At 40.1% G+C, this 13,163-nt stretch overlaps 1 protein-coding gene across 5 annotated transcripts in view; it reads left to right on the plus strand.

Moving 5' to 3' along the window:
- MRPL39 (mitochondrial ribosomal protein L39) overlaps positions 1-13,163 on the plus strand; it is a 151,525-nt gene that overhangs the window by 78,170 nt on the left and 60,192 nt on the right. For all 5 annotated transcript variants that reach the window (XM_089657367.1, XM_089657370.1, XM_089657371.1 and 2 more), the window contains exon 5: positions 4,691-4,758. In XM_089657367.1, coding sequence (XP_089513493.1) covers positions 4,691-4,758 — 68 coding nt within the window. The remainder of the gene's footprint in view (positions 1-4,690; positions 4,759-13,163) is intronic.

Here is a 13,163-nt window from a genome sequence, read left to right on the forward strand (position 1 = left end):
AGACATAAACAGGTAACCCTGTCATTGCGGGCACAGCCCCACTGTAAGGGAGGACTTTTACTTCTCCTGGAGTACATCTTTAGAAAGCTTGCATCCTCAAAACCATACATCTGCAGTTAATTCAGATGAATACAAAAAGCACATTTAAAGCATGCCCCCCCTATAGGGATTTAGATACTCTCTGAGTTGATAATCAGTAATTTTCCTCTGGGTACTCACAATTCAAAGACATGCAGGTAGCTTATTTGGTTATTGACCCCAGTATGTATGTGTGCAGGTAAGATAGAATCTTTTGGTTGTAAGCTCCTTGAGGGCAGGGGCAGAGTCTGGTGTGAATGTGAATATGAAAAGAGATCTGTGAAATTATCAGCACTATATCAATTCCTGTAATAAATAATATGTACTAAAATCTACAGTGTTCTTTCTTAAGAATGCTAATAGCCAGGTATATTTTGTAGATTTCTAGCCTTTTTGTCTGTAGAGTTGGCTTGAGCCTCTGTTGAAGTCTATTCCACATTTTCACAGATCTTACTGCAAAGAAGCCTTTCCACATGGGGAGGTTAAACCTCCTTTCCTGCAAAGGCAAAGAATAGGCTCCTCTTTTACAATGATTTTAAAGTGTTACTAAATCCAGGACTCTGCATTCACTGTATCTAGTCTCCCACAGTACACAGAACATGGAGATACAATGATTTAGTAAATATAAACAGCTGAATACATTTTATCATTAGCACTATATAGTAGTCTTGTGACTTCCATCAGTGTTCAGCAGAGCACTGGTTAAAGCTTGTAGGAGGTGGTTAAAGCTTGTCCTGTGAGGCTGCAGGACCCCCGACCCTCCGTCTGGACAGCACTTATTGGCAATGTGCTGATCACATGCCCTGTTCCAAGAAGAAAAAAAGTCTCTAGCAATGCACACCAAACTGAGCATGTGCAGCTTGCCCCCAAGGCTTTGTACTATCAGCATATGGATTGGGGACTGTAGAAGAGGAGGATCGGAGGTGACAGGGTCAAACATCCTTTTTACACAGTGCGGAGTAAATTAACCCCTTGGGTTCCAAGGTGAGTATAACAAGCATGGTTTACTGCATATACAGACTGATTTTCCTGTTGTGGGTTTAGTAACACTAAAGTAAACAACTTGGAAACATTTCCAGATCCTGGGTCTCACTTGTTACCTCAATGTTCTTCTCTTCACACATTTTGTTGCTTTAAAAAAAAAAAAAAAAATCTTGTTTTCCATTCTGCTCATTCCAGAGTCTTTCTAGTTAAACCACAGCTGCTTTTTTTTTTTATATATTTGAAGAGCTTGCTATATTTTTATCATTAAATTTTCGTTTTGCCTCCTGTTAGTTTACAGTCCTGTAAGTGAAAGTGTTTTATAGCAGTGCTGTGCAGTCTCAGTCCTTCTGGTTAGCCAGACTGCTTAGCAACAGGGCATATGCCAACGGAGCGGAGTTCAGATAGATAACATGTATGGAAATGTAGTCATTTTCAGTGCAGATGATTTACTATCACTTTTGATAGCAATATATCCACCACATGTATTGCCGCAAGCTCATATCATGCATTTTCCTATATTTTTGGATGCAGCTTTGGTCTCCAGCCAATATTTATAGTTGTGTTTTAACAGACGGTCAGGGCCTTGAAATGTTGATAATGTGGTGTGTTAATATTGTATTCCATTGTTTTATTTTTATCTGTAGATGAAATCAGATACAAGCTGCCTTTTTTTAACCGCTTCCCGTCCGCCCTATAGTAGGAATACTGCTACAGGGTGGCACAGGTGTGCAAAATCACATATATATATACGTGATTTTGCAGTTCTGGCCACTCGTGGCCTCGGCTGTCAATCACTGGGTCCCAGCTGGTGATTACTTGCCGGCACCCGGTGATCACCGAGTATTTCTGAAGGGGGAGAGAACTGTATGTAAACAATACAGATCTCTCTCCTGTCAGCTCCTGCACACTGCTTTGTATGGCTCTACATAGTAGAGCCATACAAAGCATTGTGCTTACAGTTGAAAGCACACACACACAGCTTACTGTGAAACAGCTCACAGTTAACCCTTTGATTGCCCCACATGTTAACCCCTTTCCTGCCCAGTGCCATTAGTACAGTGTCAGTGCTTTTTATTAGCACTGATCACTGTATTGGTGTCACTGGGGATGTCAGTGACACCAAGTCAGTTCCCCACAGTGTCAGAATGCTCGCCGCAGTCCCGCTATAAGTCGCTGATCGCCGCCATTACTAGTAAAGGAAAAAAAAAATTCCAATATATATACCGCCATTTGTTAATGCTATAACTTTCACGTAAACCAATTAATTTACATGTATTGGGATTTTTTTTTAGCAAAGACATGTAGCAGAATAAATTCGAAATTTGATTTTTAAAATTTTTTACTGGATATGCTTAATAGCAAAAAGTTAAAAATTGTCGTTCTTTTTTTTGTCTTATATCTTAAAAACACGGTTTTGTCAGCCACGAGTCTGGGAAGTATGGTTATTAAAAATCCTACCAAGGATTAACTGTGTGGGTGCTACAAGCTGCCTTTAATTGTAAAATCTTTGTGATAGCTTGATATAAAATGGACAGAAAAGTATTTTTCCTAACAAATTCATTCAAGACCATGTTGCAAAGTGAATACACCCCAATGAAAGTCTTAGGAGCAAAGCTAAATTTTAGACAACAAAATCCTAATTAACAAGAATTAAACTACAGGTGAGTCTAATTATTCATTATACAAGTGTCCTGCAAACAGTTGATTATAAAAGAGTGTTACTTAAGCAGGCCATACATGGGTCGAATTCCAAATGATTTTTCGATCGAAAATATAGTTCGTTCTGTAATCTGATGGTGTCACCAATGATTTCGAAAATCGGTAATTTTTCACAAATTTTCCAACATGCCCGATAAACGGAATGGAGAGGAACCACGAAAATTATGCTGAGCACTGTATTTTTTGTTGAAAACTGAACTTATTCTTTAACACCAACCGACCTCTAAATGGCAAGTGATAAGAAAACCAACCATGCAACGTATGGTCTAGCATGTTCATTCGTATGCAGCAATACGGTTTAACATTTTCGGGTGGAATTCAACCTGTAGGGTACAGGGATTAAAATTTCAAGTCTTGAGCTACTAGCCAGGCCTTAGAGTTACTTACCACCAACAAACACACACAAACAGAGACACCTGTACACACACAGACATGTATATACACATACACACACAGAAACCTGTACACACACGCACAGAGACACATGTACACGCACATACAGACACATGTATACACACACAGGCACGTACAGACACGCATACACACAGATACATGTACATACACATGCACAGACACATGTACGTACACACACACACAGAGACACACACACACATACATACATGTACATACACGCAGACACATGTACAGATACACACATGTACATACACACAGACATATGTACAATTAAAAGTTGCAGTACTTCGTTGTTCACTCACAGATCCGGGTACTGCACTCTAGGGGGAGGCACAGAGCACAGCACACACTCCTTCCTTTGCTTTCACTGAACTCAGTTATTGAGCAATCTGATGGCTCCCAGTGCCAATGACAGATCCGGCCTGAGCTCAGAGCCTGCTCAGCAAGATGGCCCTGGGGGACACACTCGCCCCCACCATAATTTCAACTCGCTATTGGCGAGCAGGCGAGTGGAAATTTCAAGCCCTAGGGTAAACCATTAATGGTATTTTTTGCAGTGCTTCGTTCTTTATATAAAATCATGAAAGAAGTTCAGTGCCCTAGGGTGTGCTCTTTGTATTTCTATGGAGAATCTGTTGATGCTGTATGAGACTCTTCATGTGGAGTCATTTTAGGCCTGCAACCTGAATCCTGGATAAAATGCTGAGCTGTGCTACTTGGTAGATCTTTCCATTGAGGTCCTGCGAAAACCCTGAGGAGGAATTAGCCCTTTTTTATTCCACCCAAAATAAAAAAAAAAATTTAGTTTTTGCTTTTCCTGTAAAGCAACTCCTTGGCCAAAGTTCAGTGTGGCTGTCATTAGAATTTAACAAACTTAGTATACAAAAATGATGGCACAGTGATAAACGTGCTTGTTCTTTGATAACCAGCAATCCAGCCTCCTTGTGGTTGCTGATTATTTAATTAGCAATGGGACATTGCTGACATAGTCTTTCCTAAAGATCATCTGTTCAGGCTGAGAGGCTTACTGTTCTTCCTCCCTGGATATCTTCTTGGTCAGCCTTGTATAGTGGACAAGTCTTTGTGTTGGCTTTGTGAACAGCTATCAAATAAAGCCTCGATTATCACAGAAATAGGCACATTTATGAACATGTTCATAAACATCTTCAAATGCCCGGCTTGTGTAATTTTAAAGTAAAAGGTGACTGAATTGATTGCATGTGTCCACTTGGATCTTTCAGTTTAGTATCTATTGATGTGCTACTTAACAGTTTCTCTTGATGGGTATTCAGTGGAGTCTGGTGGCTGGCTTCATCCTCAGACATGCAAAATATGGACAGGCTTAGCCTGGCACTTTCTCAAGATATCCTCCACCATGTCTACAACATTTCCATCAGTGCTTGCCAAAGGTTTTGCTAATCTGCTCATACAGACAGCTTATGTATCAAAGCCATTCATCTAACATCTTGTACGTGTTTGTGTTCTATGTGTACAGTGATCTCTGGAGCGTTCTGCTATGACGTGGTGTTGGACCCAAAACTAGACGATTGGAAACCGACAAAGGTGAGTGAGATGCACTCTCAGCTCCAGAATTCTGTCTTCACAGATGAGGAGGGAGCAAGTATGTGATCATAGATGCAATAAGGGAACTGTGTTGGTGCCTAAAATGACTTAATCTGGACCATTATTCTTTATTTCTCTGACTGTATTCCAAGAGGGCACTTCACAGGACAGTTTAAAGCCCAGCTGAACTTTCAGTTTAAACCAGCTAAATACATTAAAGAATATGTAAACCCAACATTTCATATTCCTAATATGTGTTTTCTGTACCATGTATTTGTATAAAAAAATCCAGTTCTCTTTGTATTGCTTCCTTCTGTGAAATCCCTGGTGTTCCTGCCAGCTCCTCTGCTTTCCTATTAAAAACTGACCACACTAAGCAGGAGAACACACCATTGGTCATTCCTCCAATGATAAGACTCCCCCCCCGCATTCACTGGGAAGACTAAGGTATGCTGTTTCTCCTCCCCCTACTCTTATGCAGCTGGGAACAGAGAGAATGTGGTCACTTACCTGGAAAATGAAATGCAGAAACCTCAGTTACACAGTACCCAAGATATATAAGGTAGGTTATCCAGCATTGTAAGCTCCAAGGAGCAGGGCCCTCCTAACCCTCTTGTATTGAACTGTATTGTTGCTGTATTGTCTCCCTTTATATTGTAAAGCGCTAAGCAAACTGTTGGCGCTAAAAAAAAAAAAAAGGGGAAAAAAAGTGTTTAGAATGTTCTTTTATATCTATACACAAAAGCTTTGCCTTTCATTTCTGTTTTAAACTGAATAAGTTGTTTTGTTTGACAAGGTGAGGGTGTTATGTACTTTAAATATCAAAACAAAAGGTGTGTAAGGTCTTTGTTTTCCTTAAGAAACAGCCACACCCTGCGTAGGACAGCCTGTCCACTGCCAGCATGATGCAGAGAAGACCGTGTGCCCTCTGTGTGGAAGCAGTGGTCTGAAGAGACCAATACTTCCATAGAGAGATCAAGGGTCCTTCTCTATTGCATGCTGACAGGAGACAAGCTGACTATAACTGAAAGTTCACTTGGTCTGTAGGCTTTGAAGAAGATTTGCTAAAACGGAAGCACCCAGAGTCTGGTGCAGCTGTGCGGCTTCTATCCTCAGCTTGTTCAATTAAGCTTTGGCAATAAAACCTGGAAGCTGATTGGTTTCTGTGCAGCATTGCACCCAATTTTGCACACTCCAGTTAAAGAAAATGGCCCCCTGTGTATACATATATTGGGGCCACAGTGCCAATCTGAGTGCATCTAGGTAGGCTTTTCACAGAGGCATTTTTTTTAGGCAGATTTCTTTTAGGACCCAAATCTAAAATTCCCTTATTAAGTCTAACCTCCTTTTATGCTGTTACATTATTGCAGTTATATGTGTAGTGGGTCAGTCTGCTAAACTGGTCTTTTACTTCCACATAGATGCTGGAATTATTATATTATTATTATTATACAGGATTTATATGGCGCCAACAGTTTGCTCAGCGCTTTACAATATAAAGGGAGACAATACAGCAACAATACAGTTCAATACTAGAGGGTTAGGAGGGCCCTGCTCCTTGGAGCTTACAATGCTGGATAACCTACCTTATATATCTTGGGTACTGTGTAACTGAGGTTTCTGCATTTCATTTTCCAGGTGTACCAGCTGCCAATACTAGAGGAGAGATATTTTACATCACTAAAGGCAGCAGAAGCCATTGGTGGTCACACAATTTGCCAATAGGATTGTTCCATCTCCTTTAGGTTCACCAACCCCGATGTAGAGGAAGGGACATCATGATTGGATTTGTTTAGGTAGATCCTCTAATTTAAGTATCTGTGAACAAATCTATAGGAGGTTGTACAATTAGATTGTAATGTATGGGACCAGCTTACTTTGTGCAAGGCTGAGCTAGTAATTCCTGTGGGAAGTTGTCACCTTGAACTCGAAATGGGGCTTTAAATTTTAACTCCAGGCAACATCTACATATACAGCTGAAATGGATATGTGGGAGAAGTTTTACCTGCTGGTGGAATTGCTTTTCATCCATTGGACAGTGAAGGAACAGTATCAGACTAAGGAGGTCATGTCTCTGCTCTCTCCATCTATCAGCATGTTCCTTGTCAGCACATTTGCATCCAGCATATCTGGTTGGTTCCCAGTCCTGTCCTTTTTCTTTCCCAGTCTAGGTGCTGCTACACACCTGAGTTATATTTAATGATGTATTAATGAATTTACCTGCATTTGTTTGTGTCACTTCTACAACCCCAATTCCAAACAAGCTAGAACACTGTGTAAAATCTACATAAAAACACAAATCAATGATTTTCAAATCTTATAAACTCAAATTCATATTTAATTCACAAATGGAAATAGAAAACATATCAACATATCAGCAGATTATGCAGAAACATTTTTAAATTGTGCATGATACAACTGCAAAATCAAATCTCGATTGGACCATTGGCCCTATTACTGAAATTCATTTAACCCTGAATCCCCTGGAAACTGTGGTCCAGCTTCACCCTCTTGCCTGCATCACTAAATCATGTAAAAATCTCCATCTCTTGATTCCTATGGTTCAGCCTCTCCCTGGTGTTCCCATTACTGAAATGCATTAAACTCTGCTACCCCTGGTTCTTCTGGTCCAGCTTCTCCCTGGTGTCTGCATAACTGAAATGCATCAAATAATTAATCTCCCTGGTGGCTGCAATACTAAAATGCATTCAACTCTGCATCTCCTGGTTCCCCTGGTCCGTTCTCTCCCTAGTGATTACCCTGCTGAAATGCATTATATTACATTATGCAATATATTACTGCGGAGAGGAATTGTAAGGTTGTTAATAATTACTAGTAGAGCAGCAGAAATGTATTTTCTGAGGCACTATGAATAAGTCGCTGATCGCCATCATTACTGGTATAATTACTAGTATAATAAAAATAAAAATTCTAGTATATATACCGCCATTTGTAGACTCTATAACTTTCACATAAACCAATTAATTTACACGTATTGGGATTTTGTTTTTTAGCAAAGACATGTAGCAGAATACATTTTGGCCTAAATTTATGCCGAAATTAGATTTTTAAAATTTTTTTAGTGGACATGTTTAATAGCAAAAAGTCAAAAATATAGTTTTTTTTTTCCCTCAAAATTTTTTTTAGCGCAAACAATAAAAACCACAAAGGCAATCAAATACCACCGAAAGAAAGCTCCATTTGTGGGGAAAAAAAAGACATACATTTCATTTGGGTGCAGTTATGCATGACTGTGCAATTGTCAGTTAAAGTAACGCAGCTCCATAACGCAAAAAATGGCCTAGTCAGGAAGGGGGGTAAATCCTCTGGAGGGCAAGTGGTTAAACTTTAAATCTGTTTTCTATTTTCTATTGTGAGCAAAATATGGGTTTGTGAGATTTGCAAATCATTGCATTCGGTTTTAAAGTGGAGCTCCAGTCCCCCTAATAAATTTTTGGCAAAAGCAGTACCACGATGACCTTTCAAATAACATTAACAAATGGAATAATTCAATAGTAAAAGCATTGTAATTCGTAACTATAAAAATGTACCATGATCTCGGAAGCAGGCAGGCGCCATGATGGCTGTGGATATCTGAAGCCCACAAGTATTTATTTCCGGGAATCAGTGCTGCTGGCTATCCCAGCATGCACTACTCGGGACCAGAACTGCAGGCTTGCAGTGGATTTAAAGGTATGTATATTAAAAAAAAAAATATCCAACTTGTTCTTTATTTCACAGGGACAACATAATCATTTAAAGTATGAAGAATGGGTGGAACTCTGCTTTAATGTAGATTTTACATAGCGTCCCAACTTTTTTGAAATTGGGGTTATATCTGCCTTGAGTTCAGCTTTAAGAAAATAACAGAACTGAGAACTGGCTGCACATTGACACACAGTCACCGTGAGAATTTTTTTTATATCATTTTGATTGTAGCTGCCACTTAATGTTGGAAGAAAACATTTGAACGGTTCTTAAAAGTGAAGTGTTTAGTGGTTTTGCAGCAAACCTAGAGATAGATGTTTTGTATTATCTGTGAAGGATTTCGTTCTGTTAATATTCTGTAGCCAGCGGGTGGCTGTATTGCTCTTCCATTTCAGATACCAACAAAATATTCTCTGTAAATGGAAATTTCACAAGGAAAACTGATGCATTTTTGCAATAGGTATCTTGAACATATAGCTGATATAAAACATTTGTTTCTTAAATACATATTAGCTTTATTTATTTTTTTTGTTGTCTTTAGGCCATAGGTTAAAATAGGTTTTAAAAAATGCAGCAGATTATGCAGAAACATTTTTAAATTGTGCATGATACAACTGCAAAATCAAATCTCGATTGGACCATTGGCCCTATTACTGAAATTCATTTAACCCTGAATCCCCTGGAAACTGTGGTCCAGATTCACCCTCTTGCCTGCATCACTAAAATATGTAAAAATCTCCATCTCTTGATTCCTATGGTTCAGCCTCTCCCTGGTGTTCCCATTACTGAAATGCATTAAACTTTGCTACCCCTGGTTCTTCTGGTCCAGCTTCTCCCTGGTGTCTGCATACCTGAAATGCATAGACGTATTCATCTCCTTGGTGGCTGCAAAACTAAAATGCATTCAACTCTGCATCTCCTGGTTCCCCTGGTCCGGTCTCTCCCTAGTGATTACCCTGCTGAAATGCAATATAATACATTATGCAATATATTACTGTGGAGAGGAATTGTAAGATTGTTAATAATTACTAGCAGAGCAGTAGAAATGTATTTTCTCAGGCACTATGCATTTTTTAATGTTGCATATATAGTATAGCACCCAGTAGCTGTGTTTTTGCTTTGTTATTTTTGTGTTTTATCTAGAAAAATAACATTTTCTAAACCTTAAATTCTGTTAAAAGCCCAGCCCTAGCTCTCTTTTAATCACCTTTCTATGCTCCCCTGCTATAGTTGTTGTAAAATGCCTGATGATGCTAGATGTCGGAAAGCATGTGATCTCCTAGTATGCAGTACTTTGTCATGAGGGACAGCACCACCTGGCATGAAGAATATATGGGGTTAGGCAAGAACGGAGCAGCAAGGGAACACCACTAGTGGATAAAATGACAGTCTTTCTTGATTGCTGCTGAGCAACTGCTGTCAAATTGTTCCTCCATGAAAAGAGTTCCAATACTGGCTTCCCATGGCTTCCAATACCATTTCTGCACTGATGACACTCAGATCTATCCCTCACCCCTCTGTCTCCACATGCATCACTAATTTACTAACAGACATATCGGTCTGGATGTCACACCACTTCCTCAAGCTCAGTCTATCCAAAACCGAGCTCATAATATTTTTCCTCTCATGTGCCTCTTCCCCTGATTTCTCTGACAAGATCTATGGCACTCTATAAATCCATCTCCACATACCAAGGTGCTAGATGCTATCCTGGACTCTGAACTCTACTTTTTAGGGCCACATCCAATCACTGTCAATAGCCTGCCACCTCAACCTCAGCAACATCTCTAAAAATACATCCCTTCCTAACCAATGACACCACAAACCTAATTCACTCCCTGGCCATCTCTTGCCTCAATTACTGCATCTTTCTCCTCATTGGCTTACCTTTTACATAGGCTATCTCCCTTCAGTCCATTATGAATGCTGCTGGCAGACTCGTCCACCTTACTAACCTCTGTCCCTCTCTGCCAGTCTCTCCACAGGCTTCCACTCATCCACCGAATTAAAGTGTTGCTAAAATCAGGACCCTGCATTCTCTATATCTGGTCTTCCACAGTACACACAACATGGAAATGAGATGATTTTAGTAAATATAAACTGCTAAATACCTTTTCTCATCAGTAGTTAGAGCAGTCTTGTGACTTCAGTATCCAGCAGAGCACTAGTTAATCTTGTAGGAGGAGTTTTCATTCTCCCCTGATTGTCCTATGAGGCTGTAGGACCCCTGACCCTCTGGACAGCGTTGATTGAGCCGATCACATGCACTCTCCCAAGAAAAAAAAAAAAAACCTCTGTAGCAATACACAGCAAACTGAGCATGTGCAGCTTTCTCCTAGGGCTCTGTACTATCAGCAGATGGATTGGGGACAGTAGACGAAGGGGAGGATCAGAGAAGACAGGATAAAACATCCCTTTTACACAATGCAGAGAATTAACCCCCTTAGTTTCCACACTGAATTTAACAAGCATGCTTTACCACAGGTTCACACCTAAGTGTTTTCTGCAGCGTTTTGCAGAAACGCACTACAGTCTATTTAACATGATTTCCTATGGGACACGTTCACATCTCCGTGTTTTCATCCGGTGCGTTTTTTGGAAAGGGTCAGGGACTTTTCTAAATGCAAAAAGTTGTGTTTTTTTGGTTCTATAGACTGCAATGGAAACACTGCAGAAAAGCATGTAATGTGTTTTTGCAGCGTTTTGAAGCATTTTGCATTTTAAATCTGCCTAGCAGCAAGAAAAAAAACTCATCAAAAACGTGGCAAAAATGCATGTGTAGAAACGCAAAATGAACCGCAAAACACCCTGCAGAAACGCATCAAACGCAAACTGCATAGGTTTGAACCTAGCCTTACTGCATATACAGACTGATTTTACTGTTGTGGGTTTAGTAACACTTTAAATTCAAAATACTAACAATAGCTTACAAAGCCATCTACAGCTCTGCTCCCAGCTATATCACAAAACCTTGTCTCAAAATACCAGCAAATTTGTTCTCTTTGTTCCTCCCAAGACCTGCTGCTATCTAGCTCCTTTTTCACCTCATCCCATGCTCACTTCCAGCACTTCCCCGAGTCTCTTCCATCCTAATGAACACCCTAAGGCAGGGGTGGGCAACTGTGGCCCTCCAGCTGTTGGTGAACTACAAGTCCCATCATGCCTCTGCCTCTGGGAGTCATGCTTGTAACTGTCAGTTTTGCAATGCCTCATGGGACTTATAGTTCTACAACAGCTGGAGGGCCACAGTTGCCCACCCCTGCCCTAAGGCAATCTGACCAACTATCTCCTACTATGTCAATTTTCAACGAAAACCCTTCTCTTCTGAGATGCCTATCCCACCTCCACCTAACAATTGTTCTTTTATTTTTTCTATCAGCTCATCCCCCACAGTTATTACCTTTTTGTATCTCTTGACCCTCCCTCCTAGATTGTAAATGCTAATGAGCAAGGCCCTCTGATTCCTACTGTATTGAATTGTAATTGTATAATTGTAATTTTATTGTCTGCCCTCATGTTGTAAAGCACTGCGTCAATAGTTGGCACTATATAAATCCTGTCTAATAATAATAATAATACTGGTTCTAATATATACAGTCATGGCCAAAAATATTGGCAGTTTTGCGTGGAATGTGTCATATTTGGCTTTTTGTTTCTCCACTTTTTTGTGTCATACCAATACAAACAAAAGAAATAAATATGAAAATGCCTAAACATTTGTAATTGCAACAATTTTCTGAGTGAAGTGGTGCATTATCTGACAGAAATGCAAGGGTACCAATATTTTTGGCCATGACTATCTGTGAAGTCACTGTTTTCTCCATCCAATTCATCCACGTTTTATCCTTTGTTGAGCCCTGATGAAGGGAGAGTGGTGTTGGCCCTTAAATGTGTTGGATGTTTAAAATGATCTTGGAATCTCATTAGTTTTTGTTCTGGTGCTGCTTTCTTAGTCTCTTAGTCTATAAGTCTACTTTCAGCAAACCTCACATACTGTATGTAGAAGGACATCTCCATCACAACCAATCAGATCCCAGCCATGATTTTTCAGAGGTATGGTCTACCACTGGGACATTTTGTCCCTACTGGTCAATCCTGGGACTTTGGGCTCAGCAAGACCGAGTTCTTGTCCCAGAAAACTGTCATGTCAGAGCTTACTGAGAGCTTACTGAGCTTCAAAGAGGGTAAATTGCTGCTGCCTCTGTGATTGATTGAAGTTGCCAATTTATTTGCTGTGTCATGACTATCGATTAATGAGGTAAAGTATTAGTTATGATGAGATATACAGTTTCTGGGAAACCATCGCCTAATAAGCATAAGCGAGGTCGACATGGTCAACTAACCGAAAGAGACAACAGGACATTGTGTGGAATTGTGACCTAGAATAAGAAAACAACTGCTGCAAAAGTGACTGCAGATTTTAATCGCAGTCTACAAAAGACCGTGTCTGCAAAAACTGCAGAGGTAGCTGGTGAGCTGCAACTGCCAAACCATTAATGACCGATATTAATGCCTAGAAGAGGAGAGAGTGGTGCAACACCCATAAATCATTGACTATCGATCAATGGAAGACTAATATGGTCCAATGAATCAAGCTTCACACAGTTCCCAACCATCGGACTTGTGGCACTTGTGTGCCAAAACCGTCCAAGCTTATGACCAGAACGGTCTTGTGCCAATGTTAAAGCATAGTGGTG

This window comes from Staurois parvus, unplaced genomic scaffold (assembly GCF_062004578.1).
Source record: "Staurois parvus isolate SC_StPar_1 unplaced genomic scaffold, SC_StPar_1.0 ptg000988l, whole genome shotgun sequence".
Classification (NCBI taxonomy): Eukaryota; Metazoa; Chordata; class Amphibia; order Anura; family Ranidae; genus Staurois; species Staurois parvus.